This window comes from Protopterus annectens, chromosome 4.part1 (genome assembly GCF_019279795.1).
Source record: "Protopterus annectens isolate FY-2018-M chromosome 4.part1, PAN1.0, whole genome shotgun sequence".
Lineage (NCBI taxonomy): Eukaryota > Metazoa > Chordata > Ceratodontiformes > Protopteridae > Protopterus > Protopterus annectens.
Genome location: NC_056734.1, coordinates 164,326,556 through 164,343,864, shown reverse-complemented (window position 1 = coordinate 164,343,864; position 17,309 = coordinate 164,326,556). Strand labels below are relative to the sequence as shown.

Below are 17,309 nucleotides of genomic sequence, written 5' to 3'. Positions count from 1 at the left end.
ACTTTACTGCTCTTGTTTCACTATGATCCTTGCCTAGTGCTCCAGAAGGTGGTGAGACACTGCTGTCTTGCTTTTAGTATTTATGGTGTCTGGGACAGTCTCGTCTTTCAAAAACTTTCCAGATTAGATTTGTGTTGGTGACTGCGAGACTTTTGCATCTTTTTGTTGCTTAATGCTTTTTTCTGTCTTGTATATTTATGGTCTGTTGAAATTGGCTTTTTTGATTTGTAATTAACTGCATTAGCTAAGGAGTCTTTCTTATGTACTGATTTTAGAACTTAGTTTATTATTTAGAATATGCTACTTTAGCTTTTAATTAACAAATAATTATTAATCCATTTTACAGCTATTGATATTTGCTGTGCTAATTACTTATTCTGTGCATAATTTTAAATGTTTTCTTTAACCTATTTTTATGTTAAGGGGTTATATTTCAGTTTTTTTAATGCAATATTTTAAATGTTTTCTCTGTATAGTAGTTAATTTTGTGCACATTTTGCTTTAATTAAATTGGGTGTTTAAACCCAAAGAAAACATTCTTACGCTTTCCATGCTTCATACAGTACAGTCTTCAATTGCACAGTCAGGGCTGCTTTGAAAATAATGTGTTTAGTAAAAGGAAAGCAAGTTCAAAAAGGGACACAAACTTTTGCAGCAACAGAACTACTGCTCTGTGTTCATTTAACAGTTAAAACAAATAACCTTCTTCTTGGACAACTCAGGGTAGTGGAACAGTAGATGGAAACTTGAGACTTTTGTATAGTATCCCTTTCCCCCTCTTTCCTGTGTGGGTGTGCGAGCGTGTGCCTTTACACATGTTGATATATATAAAAATACTCAAAATATTGTAGTTTAATATATAATGTAATACGGCTATACTCTGGCAGCACAGTGGCACAGCAGATTGTGTTTACTGCCTCACAACAAGAGGTTCCCCGGTTCGATTCTCAGCTGGGGTTGCCTTATGTGCAGAGTCTGCATGTCCACCCTCTGTTCGTGTGGGTTTTATCAGGGTGCGCTGGTTTCCTCCCACTTTCCAAAGATAAAACAGCAAGTGGATCAGACACTCTAAATTGGTCATAGGAGTGAGTGTGTGAAAGAACTACTACAGGAGGGCTAGCCACTCAGCAGTGTAACCCTTGGCTGTAGACGACTGTCACTGTTGAAGTGACGCTCCTTGTGAAAAAATGGGAAAAAGGGGTTGTGGATTGCTGGATAACAGCTGTATATGTCAACATGTAGACTTGTAGTGGACCTTGCTGTTTGTCTTTGAATCACTAGAGGCCTGTATGGACAGAAAAATAAATTCTCCTCTCTCTATCTTCTCTAAGGCATGCTGTAAAGTACACAACTAAAGGGAATCATCTTAGCAAATGAAATTAAGTTAAAACTAACTTCTAAACAACATGTAGAGCAGGGTCAGTGCTGATATCAAATAGATTCTATTGCAGCACTGGTTCATTGTTTGCCAGTCAGGTTCACACTTGAGTATGCTATCTGGAGGTTGTTGGATATGAACAGTGTCAGACAAGCAAGAGCATAAAAGCCATTAATCCATGGAAAATCAGGCAGCAAAATTATGCAGTGATAGCCTGAACAAGTAATTTGTACAAATCCATGCTTCATTAACTCGCTCCAATAGAAACACTGGATGGAATTCCGTGACAGGAACTTCACCAGTCTTTAACTTGACCTTTGGCCATACTCTGTATGTAGCTCGCAGCTATGGGCTGGTTCTTGGTCAGCTTTATGCTGTGCTAAATTTTGTGAAAAAGAAGGCAAGACATTTTCTTAGTTGCTGGTTTGCCTTCAAACTGCTCACCATCCCATGCAAGGCATGATGTCTCATTGTAGAACTATCCTAAATTGCCTGTTTTGGTGTTGTGTTCTTGTAATGTTGAACAAAGACGTTTCTGATTTGCTCCCAGAGTGGTCTTCCAATCATACTGAGTCATGCAGCCATCAGTGTGGCCATCCACAGATTATAATTGTCATGGTGGCAGGGTGGATCCCTCTATCTCCTTAATTTGTAGGAAACTGAGGATTGCCAAAAGTCACCAGGCTGGGAGCAGGAGGCTACTTTACGCTGCATGCTCTAAGCTGAGTGAGCACTTGGACTGTGTTTAAAAGGTAATTGTTCTTATTCCTTGTTTACGTCTAGTAATAATGACAGCTCCAACTCTGCTTTATTGTTTTACACTCTGTTATTGCAGGAATTCAACACCTTGTGTTGATGGCTCTTTTGCTTTTCCTATATTAAAATGTGTCATTTTTGTCTGTGTGTGTTTGTGTGTAAATATATATATATACATACACTGGTATATATAGATAGATATTTATGTGAGAGAGTGTCACATACAGTGTGGTTGAGTGGTAGATTAGTTGAATACGAATAGCATGAGCTAGAATTAGTAAATGTCTTTTTTGTATAAAAATGCTGTTCGTTAAATAGGAATCTTCACTGTGGTGGTATTTTAAGTGTAATTTTAAGTTGTAGTTCATAGATGTCATGGGATTATTGTTTGTTTAAATTTGAGTACTTGCCATTGTTGTGTGCTGTTATGGCTGCTGTAGAGAACAGTGGAAAAATTTCCACTGGTCCTGTTATTGTTAGTGTTTATCAGCTGAAACCCTGGAGAACATTCCATCCCAACATTCCCCATCCAAATTGTCATTGGTAAGGCTCCCATTAGACCACACTGAACCAATACAGAGCCTTGACTATTAACAATCCCTTTGATTTGCTGTCATTGGTACCATGGTTACGTTTTTAGGCTCTAGATGCATTTCCTTGGGGCTCTGTTTTGCTGTTTGAAGAAAAACTCGATCTGAGGGATTGTTAAGGTGGTGGTGCATTATGGGAAGAGGGTAGGAGCCTGAGTCTTGGAGCAGAGAGAATCTAAAATTGCCCGTATCGGATCCATCCAGATCCAACTTGCCGATCTGTTGAGATGGATGGAGTACGAATACACGGCTCTAGCATTATGGTAAGTAACTTTTCCTTTCAAAATGAGGGTAAAAGTGTTTTGAAGTACTATGAGGCAACCTACTAATGTGGTAAGCCTCAGAAATTTAAAAGCAGAAAATCCAAGTTAGTTAGGTTTATAAATACTAATAAACCAAAAAAAGAACACTGGTGCTGACCAAAGTGTATGTAAACTAAACCAAGTTGGCAAAGGGTCACAACACAAGACAGAGAGAGAAAAAACAGAGCTGTGGTGTATTTTGTTCTTTCATCTAACCATTTATTATGACTCCTTCAGAAGGAAAGATCCTGTGGTCTGGGGTTTACAAGCATGTTTACAGTATTTGCAAGGGAATCCAAAATGTGGTTTAAGTAAACATGTCTTACACTTTGAAGGTTTAAAAAAAAAAAAAAAAGTATTTTTCGTATTAGAAAAAATATCGATTTGGTGTAAAGAGGTGGCAGCTGGAAAACTAGAGTAGAGTGTAGAAATCTTGTGTGGCAACTCTTCTTCTTCTGTCGGTTTTCCCGGTTAGGGGTCGCCACAGCGGATCACCTGTCCGCTCATGATTGTGGAGTTTTACGGTCGAGTTACCAGCCTGGCTCCCAACTTCCACAGAAGGCACACACACCCATGCACTCACACCTAGGGCCAATTTAGAGTGTCCAATCCACCTACAGCATGTCTTTGGGATGTGGGAGGAAACCGGAGCACCCGGAGGAAACCCACGTGACCACAGGGAGGACATGCAGACTCTGCACAGAAGACACCCCAGCCAAGGATCAAACCAGAAAACCTCTTGCTGTGAGGCAGCAATGCTAACCGCTGCACCACTGTGGCCACTAAAACAAAGTCACCAGGACTGAATTAAAACATCAGTTTTAATTGTGTGTTGAAAATGAGGGCTGCTAACAGGTTAATATTAATTGGATTGATTTTTGTTTTTACTATCCTTTATTAGCTAAGCAAGATCACTTTAAATTTTTGATGCAAGTTGTGGGTCACATGACTATGGATTACTTTTTTTATCGAGGTCGATGTTTTTTCTACTTGTTTTGATGAAGTAATGGTTGGACAAAAGTGCTAAATATACTGTAGTTTAGATTCTTTCGCTCAGTTTCACGGGTGACACTTTGCCTATTTTGTTTATAAAAAAAACACTTTAATGCCTTTTATTTCTCTTTAATTTCATGCTTACTTATGTAAGCATTTCTGCTTCTATGTTATGCACAGATTTTTTGGTGTTGCTTCTAATTATGTTTGAAATTGCTTAGTTGGCCCAGGGTATGGCTAAAAATGATCTGAGGGACCAATTTTGCCCAGGTTAACAAACTAAGTAAAATAAGACCAAAATGCCTTGCTTTGCTTCAAATGCCATGGCTCTCTACAAATTTTTTTTTTTTTTTTTTTTTTTTTTTTTTTTTTTTTTTTTTAAACCTATTTCTGTGTAGTTGTTGAGCGACTGTTTTTTTCCTACATTTTTAGGTGATCCCTGCACAGTTTCTTCGCAGCTGGAGCTGGAGGAAGCATTTCGCTTGTATGAACTTAATAAGGATTCTGAACTTGTAATACATGGTAGGCATTTAGCTTTTGTCCGTTCAAATGCAGTAGAATCAAAAGTAACATTTTAAGAAAATGAGAAAGATGAGTATGGTGTTTTCATAATTAAAAACCCCAAGGGTTACCTTAAAATGTTTTTGTTTACTTTTGTTGAACGTTCAACTATGTATGTGGAAAAAAAACATGACTACAAAAATACTGACCTTCTTTTCTCCTTCTAGTATTTCCATGTGTACCAGAAAGACCTGGGATGCCCTGTCCAGGAGAAGACAGTAAGTGGCAATCTCTTTTCAAGCAGTATTCTTTAATCAGTGCAACTTATGGCTTTTCTCTTAGCTACATCTGGCAGAGTTGGACTCTCTCTTTTTTTTTTTCATTAGATTACTGTTTAGACACCACTTCAGTGGGTCTCCCATAAGCAGAAATAGAAACTGTTTAGAGAGGTTTCCAACGAATTTCAGACATCCTCCTCTGTTCTTTGGTCTGGAGGGACTGACTCCTCCATGCAGTTTTTAGACGGTCAGTGAGGCTGTCATGGTCCCTCTAGTGTTGACCCCCTCAGGAGGCTACTAAGGTCAGAAAACATTGCACATCCCTTCAGATCATACGTCAAACAGAACTCTCAGAGACGGGAGAAAGATTTATTATTTCTGAGGCTAAGGGAGGCATATACAAAGTTTTTTATGAATTCCTCCCTTAAAACTATAAGGCTCAAACCCCTAGGAAGAGAACACAAAAAACTAAACATCTGTTTTCTCCTTTTACCCCTTTAATGCAGAAGGCTTTCCAATTGGATTGGTACAATATTGCACAGAGCTTGTTCAGAGCAATCCACAGCCTTTTTCTTCGGAAGAAGAGTCTCACTGTGAATCTGATGAGGGTTTGGACTACTTCTAATTATCCTCCTCTGCTTCTTGTGAGTCAGAGTTTAAAGATACCCTCATTGTAGATTCTCTCTCCATGAAGAAATGTTTTTTGGAGATACAATGTCAAAATGACAATAAAGAAAGGGTACCTCCTAATGCTAAAGTATAGCTATCAGAAACAAGTAAAAACAGTATTCAAAATGAAACGCTGCACAACAATGGCAAATGAAGTAAAGTTCTCTTGGAGAAGAGGTAATGTGGTTAAATGATATAAAACTTAAAAAGTGCGACATGTATAGCAAAAAACTTGCATACATTTCCAGTACTTAAATTAAATGCACTTACAAGATATTCACGCTGTGAATGCAGTTATACCATAGCGAAATTATGGCTCCAGAGTTTCCAGTCTTATGATGGCTTCGAAGTATCCAACCTTTTTGGTCTGATATACAAAGTAACCACACTGAAGATGTAGTAGCTGCTGTGTGACCATGATGAACTGTGATAACAGCTTAACCAGTCTAACAGATCAAATAAAAGCTTCTAGCCTTAATGGCAGTTAAAATCCTTTTATTGTAGGAAAAGTTAAAATCTTCATGTCAAGTTAAAATCTCGATGTAGAATAAAACAGTCCCTATGTATTCCGAATGATAAGCGCTTTCGGTATCTTTTTCAGATCGTAGAGATTGGGACTGGAAGTTCCTTTTTATAGTGCTTGCTTCCGTTACTGTTGAGACAATCATTGTATGAATATCTTGTAAGTGCATTTAATTTAAGTACTGGAAATGCATGCAAGTTTTTTGCTATATATGTTGCACTTTTAAGTTTTATATCATTTAACCACATTACCTCTTCTCCAAGAGAACTTTACTTCATTGGCCATTGTTGTACAGCGTTTCATTTTGAATAATGTCAAAATGACGGAATACTTTAAGTGGGACGGACGGTGAGGAGGTAGCAGTGTCTCAGAAAAGGTATTGCAAGTTACTAAGGATGGATTCCCCAAAACCAGTTGCTATCCATCTTGTTTTAGGAGCTTTATTTGATGCCTTTGTTTTGGCTTCTGACTTCCCGATGCTCCTAACCCCCTGCAACCAAGAAGTCTGACAGATTCCTAAGGGTACCTTTTATACATAAATGTCTCTTTAAAAACCCTGTGTCAGACCCTGCTATTATATTTTTGGATTAAGACAGAAATTTCCAAAGCCTATTCTGCTACTAATCCTGTCCCAAATGATGGTGACAGTTGTTCCTGTGATAACATTGGGAAAATGTCCACACATCTTCCACTTTAGTAATTAGGGCTAGTGATTGCCAAATGCATGTGTTTAAATCTCTCTCTCATCCTTTTTTGCTAATATGCAACAAGCCTGTCTAGCCTACCTAATTTAGAGATTAAATCTACTTTGCTTGACATGTTAAAATCTGCTTCCCAGGTCACTAAGCATTCTATTAAATATGCTTTTGCTGCAGTGAATGCTGTGTATAGGGCTGCCACTACAGGTACAGTAATGTATAGAAATGCCTGAGTACGACCAAAAGATTTTCCTGATGATGTAAAGGCTAAGCTTTTAAGTGCTCCACTTGAAAAATACCTTATTGGAAACTCTTCAGTTGAGGTACTTACAAAAACCGGAAGAAAAGGGGAAATTAATGCAAGGAGACTAACAACATTCTTTCCCTATTTCTAAATCCCCCTTCTTCTTTTGGTCTTTTTTTCAAAAGCCTTTTACATCCTCCCAGCAAAAACAGCTAATCAGCAATGTAAAGAAAAAAATGGCAGGATAACTCAAAGGAAAGGAGAAGGATCACAAGGACCACTCCTCCCTTTTCAAAAGACAAAACAATGACTACTTGTGTGTCTCCACTTCTACCCCCCAGTTTCCCTTCTCAAATAGCAGACAGTCTCTCCTGCTGCCTTTATTTCTGGGAACAGATAACCTCAGATGGCTGGATTCTAAAAGTAATTTGGAGTGGCTACAGACTGCTGTGGGCATCCCCTCTGTCTCGAGGAGGAATCTCTTTCTTTCTCCAAAGAACCAAATCCATCTACTCTCTTGGATTCTTTTAGATTTGGTGTTTGAGGCAGTGATAGAGCAAGTCCGTCCACCCCAAAAAGACAGAGGTTTCTGTTCCAGACTTTTTTTGTGCCTAGGATAAAGGGTACTTGGAAACCTATTTTGGACCTTTCAAACCTAAGTGCTTTTCACTTGGTTTTAAAAATTAAAAATACTCACTTGAGAAACTGCGGTGGGAAAAGACTTTGTAAAGGCTTTTTTGGTTCATAGATTCATAGGTGTGTACTAGGCTAATGGCCCTGGAGCCTTTACAAGCCTAGTCCATAGAAGTGCCTTGGCATCGTGCCACCTGACGTTGGTTCCCAGTGCCTCTATCAGGCAGAGCCACTGGAGTGATCCCCGGGGTGAACTTTTTATTTCCCATCCACTCATCAGGATTTCTCTTGAAGAGGACCAGTGAGGTGCTCTGCTTGACATGTATGGAAAGTCTATTCTAGAGCATGGGCAGTCTCTGGGTTTTGAACCAGTCCCTCCAGCATGTTCTGTTGATTGTGGTAATTAGGTTGAGGTCTCTGGAGTGTGTGGTTCAGAGGGATTGGGATTTCTTTAGGTGTAGAGCTGGGTCAGACATGGCTTTGTAAGTCAAGCAGAGACCACCTCTTAGTAGACGATACGAGACACAGGATAACTGGAGTTTTTTGAGTCTGTCCATATAGTACATGTGTTTAAGGCCTAGGATCCTCTTCATGAGGTACTTTTGTGGCCTCTTCAGCTGTTGCGTGTGTCCAGTGAGGTACATGCCAAATGGGGCATTATACTTGATGACTGGCCTAATGAGGGAAGCATAGAGAGAGATGATGTCCTCTTTCTTCCTGGATACAAAACCCTTGGTAATGAGATGTCATATAGAGGACTTTCTGACCACAGTGGCAATGTGGTGGTCGAAGGAGAGGTTGCTGTCAACCTGTGTCCCCAGATCTCTTATAATGCCTTCAGTGTTCAGTGGGCTTCCGTCGATGTGGTAATGAGTGGGAACAGAGTTCTTCCCAAAGGGGATGATGATGCATTTTTTGGCATTGAGTTTAAGGCCATGGTTTTGACACCAGTCATTGGTCTCTGTGAGGCCTTTCTGTAGGATGTTTACATCACTTGGGGAGTTAATCATGGCTCCCAGCTTGCAAGTAGTCTGGGAACTTGATCAGCTAGAGTCCCTCCGTGTAGGCCTGGACTTCTAAGTAGTAGATGCCAAAAAGGAGAGGACCCAGGACTGATCCCTGTGGGTCTCCACTCGTGATTGGTCAGCAGTCTGACTTAGAGTCCAGTACTTTCACACTGTGGGTTCTATTTGTGAGCCAATTTGCAACCCACCTAGTGATATAGGGATTGATGCCTAGTTTGGTGATTTTTATCAATAATTCCTGAGTGGGGAATGGTATCAAAGGCCTTGACCAGATCGAAGTAGGCTGTATGAACTGCCTTGCCCTCATCCACAGCTCTGGTGACTGACTCAAAGAAGTCAACCAGATTGAGCAGGCATGATCTTCCTTTCACAAAACCAAATTGCGTGGTGCGATCTGGTACTATTGCATACTGAACAAGAAGAAAGAACTTTATCAATGGCTTTCAATAATGAAGGCCAAAGTACTAATTCTCTTGCTCTTCTCTTAGTAGATGTAGTTCCTGGGTGACTACGATGTAAAATATGGATGTATTCTTGTTGTAAGGAAATAGGAATAACAATTTTAGGACCTTTGAAAATAATACCCTCTTCTATCAACAATTCAGCCCTGTAGGGAAAATACACTTGCACTTCAGGTGATGCACTAAATTGCTTTGATGGCCATCCAACATTAATATAATATTTGAGCGTCTGTGAAATTGGATCAGTACACGTGTGATCTATTAACTCATCAAGTCTAGTGGTGGAAAAATTATGTGCTGACATCACATCAAAGTCAAAAGTTTCTGTATCAAGCCGTTCTGTTGAAAGTCTTTGAGATTGGGATAAAGTAACAGCCAGATCAATTTGAAATTGTACTTTTGCAATTTGAGCATCATTCTTTGTAATCTCGCTGGATCAGAATGCATAGACTTCTTTAGAATAGTAACTAAAGATTGATGATCGGTTTCAGTTTGAATAGCTCGACCATAAATACAATCATGAAACTTGGAACATGCAAATATTGCTAACAGTTCTTTCTCAGTTTGAGCATGCTACATCTCTGTTTGCGTTAGTGTCCTAGATGCATAGGCTACTGGTCTGCCCTCTTGAAGTATAACTTCACCTAAACCAAATCTTGAAGCATCACAAGAACGAATAACTGGTTTGTTCACATCACAATATCTTAACATGGGGGTGGGGGGTGGCAGTTTCCTGCTTAAGGTCTTCAAATGCCTTCTGATGATTTAACCATAAGCATGCAACATTTTTGCGTGTGAGTTCTCTTAAAGATGCTGTCAGTTCAATGAAGTCTGTTGTAAATTTACCTAAATAGTTGACCATGGCCAGAAAACGCTGCAAACTATGTACATTATCTGCCGGTAACATCTCTAGAATACTTGCTTGCTTGGTCGGATCAAATCTTAAACCTGTACTTGTAAACAAATGACCTACGTAGGTAACTTCTGGAAGTCTGAATTTGTACTTCAGAGGATTGAGCTTTAAGTTAACTTCACATGCTCTGTCTAGAACTTTCTTTAGGTTTCTGTCATGTTCTGCTTCACCATTGCCTCTAACCAACAGATAGTCTACGATGATGGCACATGGATAACCTGAAAACATTTGCTCTGCTGCACCCTGAAAAACTTCACTTGCAAAATTTATTCCAAATGGCATCCTTAGGAATCTGTATCTGCCAAACGGATTACCAAAAGTAGTTAAAAATGAGGATTTGCGATCCAGCATCACTTGCCAAAATGAGCTCTCTGCATCCAGAACAGAAAATAAGTAGCATTCGGTATTTGAGCTGCAACCTCTTTGACTGTGCGCATAGGATGATATGGTCTTTTTAATGCTTTGTTCAGATCTCTCGGGTCAATGCATATTCTGATTTTTATCTGAGCCTTTTTTGTGAGCGGCTACCATGGACGACGCCCATTCAGTTATTTCTATGACTGGACTAATCACACTTTGCCGTACCATTTTATCCACCTGAGCTTTAACTTTATCTTGCATCACTATTGGAACTTTTCTTGCTGGTCTGAGTACTGGAATGATATGTGGGTCTAACTTCATGGAATACTCAAACTGGATGTTTGCCTAATTTGTCATCGAAAACATCAGCATATTCTGAGAAAATGGCTTTTGAAAAAACGGAACTGCACTCACATGATGAACCTCTTTGGCAAAAGAAAGTAGATTCATTCTTAAAATGCACTCACATGATGAGCCTCTTTGGCAAATGAAAGTAGATTCATTCATAAACCATCTTTGAGACCCAATAAATATTGCACCGATCTTCGAACTACATAGAATAACAAGTTGTAAGCTCTCAGCCAAATAACATGAAAGTATCACTGAACTTGCGGTTTGAATGTCTTCACCTCCATAAGTAACAATTCTTGCACTACTGGTTACATTGAGTTCTTTAGCTCTCACTCTTGCAAATATGTCTGCTGATATAACATTACACTTTGAGCCAGTGTCTACCTTGAGCACTGTGGATTTTCCATTGAGCCGGACAGTATAAAATTCTTCACACCTTGTTAACAAGTTCATTGCTTCAACACTTTCACCAAGCAGTAATACACCATCCATATAGAAAGCTGACTGTTTCATAGGTTCATAGGTTGGTACTAGGCTATCAGCCCTAGGGCCTATACAAGCTAGCCATAACAATTCCCTGGCTATTTCTTCCCACACTATTTACTTCCCTGGACCCCTGTCTAGCAGGGTGACTGACGTGATCCCCGGGGTGAATTTCCTTTCTCCCATCCAGTTGTCAAGGTTCCTTTTGAAGAGGACCAAAGAGGCACTCTGCTTGACATGTATGGGCAATCTATTCCAGAGTCTGGGGAGTCTCTGGGTCAGGAACCTGTCCCTCCAGCATGTTTTGTTTATTGTGATGACAAGGTTTAGATCCCTGGAGCGTGTGGCTCTGAGGGATTGGGATTTCTTTAAGTGTAGCATGTCCAACAGCTCTGGGTTTGACATGGCCTTGTATGTTAAGCAAAGATCGCCTCTGAGTAGACGATATGCGACAGAGTATAGCTGGAGTTTTTTAAGGCGGTCAGCATAGGGCATCTGCTTTAGGCCTGTGATTCTTTTAGTGAGGTATTTCTGTGGCCTTTCCAGTTGTTGCAGATGTCTTGAGAGGTACATACCAAACTGGGCATTGTATTCTATAATGGGTCTAATGGGGGATGAGTACAGTGGGACAATGACCTCCTTTTTTGTGGATGAAAAGCCCTTAGTGATGAGGTGTGCCACATAGGATTTTCTGACTGTTGTGACTCTACTCGATCGACTTGCTTTTTTGTGTGACCATTCTTTGCAACTGTGTGAGGATTGCTTCATCTGCAAAACGTCTAGAAATTATTCAATTTTTTACAGTTGTGACATTGCTGACCGTATTATAAGCACTTCTCTCATTCGCACCACAGTTGCAACAGTTGACAGTAAAGCTTGATTTGGATTTTGCTGAAACTTGCCTGTGTTGCACTGAGCTGGTGTTGGAGCTTACACATTTCTTAGAACTTTATGGAAAACTGCCCACCTTCATTGGGAGTCCTGTAGCTGCCACGAGCTTAGGCCTGTTCTTGCTTCCACGTGTTGCATACATACAGTCTACATGCGCTCTGGAACCAACTGAAACCATGCTTTTGTCGCTTGCAAGCATACTTGTGTGTTTTTCTGTCACCTCATGGATCTGACAAATAACTATGGCTTTACTTAACATTAAATCCCTGTCGCAAAGCAAAATCTTTCTCATAGCGGCACTGGTAATACCACATACAAGCCTGTCCTTTATCAGTTCATCTTTTAGATCAGCAAACCGACACGTCTTGGCTCTGTTTCTCAAGTCTGTTATGTAAGCTGCAAATATCTCCCCTGGCTTCTGATCTCTTGTGTAAAACAAATGCCTCTCTAATGTAATATTTGTCTGAGGGTTACACATTTCTCTGAACTTGCCCTTCAAACACTCGGGATCTTCTCTTGATTCAGCTTGTACAACAATATGGCTGTCTGCACCATCTCCTTCATATACTGCTGGTGCATACACAAATGAACGCTCCCTTTCAGTGGTTTCTGACCCAGCTAAATTTGACAAAATGAACGCCCTTGTGCGTACATCTGTGTCTGCATAAGCTGCTTGTATGAAAATATCGTACTCTTGCTCAAATATTCTCCAGTTCTCTGCAACATTCTGATCAAACACAAGTGGTAAGGATTTTCAAAATCCGTCTGCCATATTAACAAATGCCAGCAAGGGGGTTTGGAACTAAGCATAAATATACACACATGCACATATGCCAGAATTAATGTCAATAACTGTTCAATGCCTTTGTACACTGAACTTGTACTTTTCGATGAGCTTTTTGGAATTATGTGAATAAAAGTCTCGTAGTACTTAGTAACTGGACTTTTCGAAATAAACTTTTCTGGCTTTTCGATACTTGCTCGGGCTTTTCTATACTTTCGGAATTTTTATCCGTAAAGGCGAAAATGCTAAAGTCATTTATCATTTGCTGTACTTCATGGAACTTTAATAAGTGAAGGTGAATGACTGCAGCATGCCTGCCTTCATCGATAAAGTCATCGCTTTAAGAAACAATCGAGAACTTTACAGTGCGACTAAGTAATTCGCAAGCAGTGTTATACTCTTGTAATGTCATCTTTTGCAAGAAATACCTCTCATCAGTGTAAGAAACATGCCAGTTGCATTCAGCACACTGAAATGTCCCCAAAATGGCCGTACCTTACTAGGCAATTCTCTACAGTACAAGGAGGAGTCTGTAATGGCAGTTCTTTGCGAATAGTCACACCCAGCACAGTAAACTTTTTTGAAATAACTGTAATTTGACTGAATTACACAAAGCAGTTACACTTTGCACACAACAAACTCTTTGAAATACTTGCACAGTACTAAGCACACACTTTAAGCACTTTTACATACTCTGACATACTTCGAATAACTTTAATTCTGCCTTTGATAATCTTAGTTATGCCCGGATACAGCACTTTGCCAAAACACATGCAGTCGCCTTGCTTCATTTCGTTTAATGTACCCTTTATTAGCTTTATTGTAATTGTTTTGCTCGTTTAAGCCCTTTTTAAGTCCAGTACTCTTTTCTTGTGCTTGTTTTGCCCAACTTTGCCTTAAGCACACTCATTTCTGCTTTAAACATGCTTGTTTTGGTTTATAGTTAATTGGGTACTTACGTATTATCGCAGCCAGATTTTTGCGCTAATGCTGGTTGCTTCTGTTTAGGTCAAATGCCCCTTTATTGTCTTTCGCATCAAGTAAACGGTTTGTGATCTGATGCTATCCGTGTCATTATTGATCACGGATGGGTCTTTGATCCGACCTCGGATCCAAGCCGGCAAAGTGAACGACAGCACCTGAGCTCAAGCTACTACCCTCCCACAACTCCTATTACCCATAATCCTCAGATCTCATTTGTTGCAGTTAATGAACAAACGTGTTTCCTGCAGCTCGCACTTCAACAGTCAGATAAGTGCCTTTTTTGGGTATCTTTTCAGTTTCTATCTCCTTCTTTCCTTCTGTCTAGTCAGTGTAGTTAGTGTACTATAGTTTTAGCAGTAGGTTTCCTCCCTCCTGTTAGTCTGTTGTTGGCCGTTGGGGTTTTTCCAGCCTTTTTCCCTTCTCTACTTTTTCTTTTTTGTGTGTGTGTGTGTGTGTGTGTGTGTGTGTGTGTGTGTGTGTGTGTGTGTGTGTGTGTGTGTGTGTGTGTGTGTGTGTGTGTGCGCGCGAGTGTGTCTGCTTCAGATGTTGCGCCTCATGCAGTCATAAGTTACCTCCTGCTGACACTCGGGAGGAGTGCTTCTGCTGTGTAAAAGAGCCCCATTTAGAGACTGAATGCGACATCTGCGCAGGGTTCAATCCTTGGGCTCTCATTGACCATAGGAACAAATTGTTCTTTAAAGGGCTTGCTAAAGCGGGTCCCTTGGTCTCATGCTCCCCCTCCAAAGCCCCATTGGATTCTAAAAGGATGCCCTTTTCCTCTCGGAACTCCCTTGCTAAATGGCCGAGGCTCTCGGATCCCTGTTCCCCGGATCAGAGTCCAGCCTTGGGGGCATCAGCTCTGGGGTCTTCGGCTCCCCGGCCGGATCCGAATCCTCTGAGACTCTAAGGTCTTTGGATCCAATCAGGTTAAAATTCCCCCTCTGCTCTGATGACCTCATCGGATCCGTCCGTGGGGTCCATAGTACGCTTGGATCCAACCAGGTCTTTAGATCAGATAGCTCCCTTGGAGCTGGTTGTTATTATAGAGTTCCTGGCCACTTCGAGTCTCGGATCCAAGAAAGTCTAGTAGGTCCTACTCTAGGGACTGCAGACACTCTACTCATTCAGGCCATTCTTCAGTTTCCTCCCGGTGTACTAGGAGTTTGCTCCGGTCTGATATGGACCAGATAATGAGGAGCTTTCTCGAAGCTCAAATGGAACTAGGCTTGTTTCCATCCCCTAGCCACTTGCCGATGGGCGCATCACTCACCCCAGACCTTCTCTCCTCTCGTCCGACTCCTTTGAGTTTGGCGACCCTGGGTCAGAGCTTGCTTTAAGGAGAGGTCGTCCGTGTCTGGTAGTGCCCCCACTCCTATGCCGCCTGCGTCTGTGGCTGGCTCAGCCCCCTTGTCCTTGGGGCTGGCATTGCCTCGGACCCGAGAGATCCCCAGTGGCCACTGGGGGGGGGGGGGTGATTCTGGTCCAGAGTTTTCAGATTGTTCCCTTCCCTTGGGGGCTTCTGCTCTGGTACTGCTTGGCACTGATATTGGCCGGAGACATCGTACTGTGCTGGGGTCTCCCCAGTCTGTCGTTACTGGTGGGGAGGCGGGTTGGGCTTTGTCCAGTCAGCCTGCCTTCCAGGAGATAGAGAGGACAGTCTCTAGTTGGTTGGCAGCCTCTTCCTCGGCTCTGGACCCTCCCCTGCCTGGTTCCGTCTTGAGTGGCAAGCCTTCATCATTGGTCTGGGGTCAGCCCCCCCGGGATCACCTTCAGAAGGGCATTACCCCCATAACGGTACACTCCTCCTCAAAGTCCTCCCCAGAGCCCACGGTGGAGGAGCCTCCTTGGAAGAGGATGTGCAAGAGAAGGCACATAACTTCCCCTTAAGAGTCCTTCATGGAGGACATGGATTTCGAGGAAGAGGACTGGTCTCCCAGACTACTATTTGAGGAGGTGTACGTACTCAAGATCCTGAATGAGCGGGGTGGTTTGTCTTGCCCCCTCCTCGTCCTCTGAGGAATCTTGTGTTCCTGAAGGCATTCGGGGCAGGCCCATCTTCCTCCTGGGTGTCTCCTCCTGCAGATGAGTTAGTCCAGCTCATTGCCAACAGAGTGTGAAAGGAGCCGGACACAGTTGAACCGGTTCCCAAGAGGACGGATACATTTCTCAGTCCTCCCAAAGACTAACTTTTCTGGAATAAGCGTGTCCTCATAGATGCTATTGTGGTTGCTGCAGCCACCAAAAAAGAGCTTGCAGAACAGAGCTCTACTCCTAACAGTGTGTCGCGGGCGATTGACTGTTTTGGGATGCGTGTGTATGCCTCAGCTACTTTTTAACAGAGGACTACAACTTATGGGGCACATTTCACACAGCTGCAAAGGGATTTGGTATTAGAACTGTCCTCTTCTGTTTTGGAATTGCTCCCTCCAAAGAGCCTTAAATTGGTTTCTCTGAAGCTCTCCACTCTAACTTCCCTTGCTAATGCCTCGATGAGGTTGATCTTAAATGTGGTTGAGGCCACCTCACGAGCGGCAGGTACAGGCATTGATATTAGACAACATGCCTGGCTTTGCCTTTGCAGGCTTGCGGACTACTTCAAAACGTCTTTTACCAATGACCAATTTGATGGAGCTACTCTTTTTGGTCCTTCGATCGAGGAAACCTTGACCCGCAGTGAGCAGGAGGGAAAGACCTTGTCTGCAGTAGGGATCAAGTTTTCTACTCCCCATCGTTCCTTCTCTAAGACTCAGCGGGGTAGTAGAAAGCTATGGTTTCACAGGATGCAGTCTTCCTTCCACGATGCTCCTCAGGAATCATCTTTTTTCGGCCGGGGAAGGGTATTTAATGGCAGACACCACCCTAGAGGCAGAGGTGGTTTGCAGAATCAGGGCTTCCAAGAACCCTTCTTGGAGAAGCCCCCACAATGCTGCTGAGGTGCTGCCTGTCTGGCCATGGAGGCAGTCAGGGGTCATATCTCCTTGCAGCACCTGGCTTGGGCTGCTATTACCTCAGACCAGTGGGTGCTAATCATTGTGTCTAGGGGATACTTTATACCCTTCAATCCAAAAGTCACTCTTGGATGTCCCAACCGCCAAAGGGAGTTAGCTCTCACAGAAGTGCAAGACCTCCTCCAAAAAAGGGCCATCCAGAGGGTCCCAGCAGGACAACAAGGATCCGATACACTCGCATTTTTTCAGTGCCCAAAAAAACTGGGGGACCTGCGTCCCATTCTGGACCTCAGCAAGTTGAATTTGTCAGTCAAGAAGTTGAAGTTCTGGATTGCCACTGTTCAGTCCGTCCTTCCACCTCTGTGCAAGGATGATTGAATTTGCTCGATAAATCTCAAGGATGTGTACTATCACATAAAAATAAACAGGCGGTCCAGGAGATTCCTGCCCTTCCGACTGGAGGCAAATCATTATCAGTTCAGGAGATTCCTGCATTTCCGGCTGGGGACAAATCATGATCAGTTAAGAGCCCTGCTCTTTGGTC

The 17,309-nt window shown here is 42.0% G+C and overlaps 1 protein-coding gene and 1 pseudogene across 1 annotated transcript in view; one reads left to right on the top strand and one right to left on the bottom strand.

The window, feature by feature from the left end:
* The window catches only part of PRKCI (protein kinase C iota), a 1,721,954-nt gene that overhangs the window by 311,025 nt on the left and 1,393,620 nt on the right, over nucleotides 1–17,309 (top strand). Inside the window, exons 3-4 of the mRNA XM_044070065.1 lie at nucleotides 4,452–4,541; nucleotides 4,748–4,798. Coding sequence (XP_043926000.1) covers nucleotides 4,452–4,541; nucleotides 4,748–4,798 — 141 coding nt within the window. The remainder of the gene's footprint in view (nucleotides 1–4,451; nucleotides 4,542–4,747; nucleotides 4,799–17,309) is intronic.
* Nucleotides 1,565–1,945, bottom strand: LOC122801353 (annotated as a pseudogene).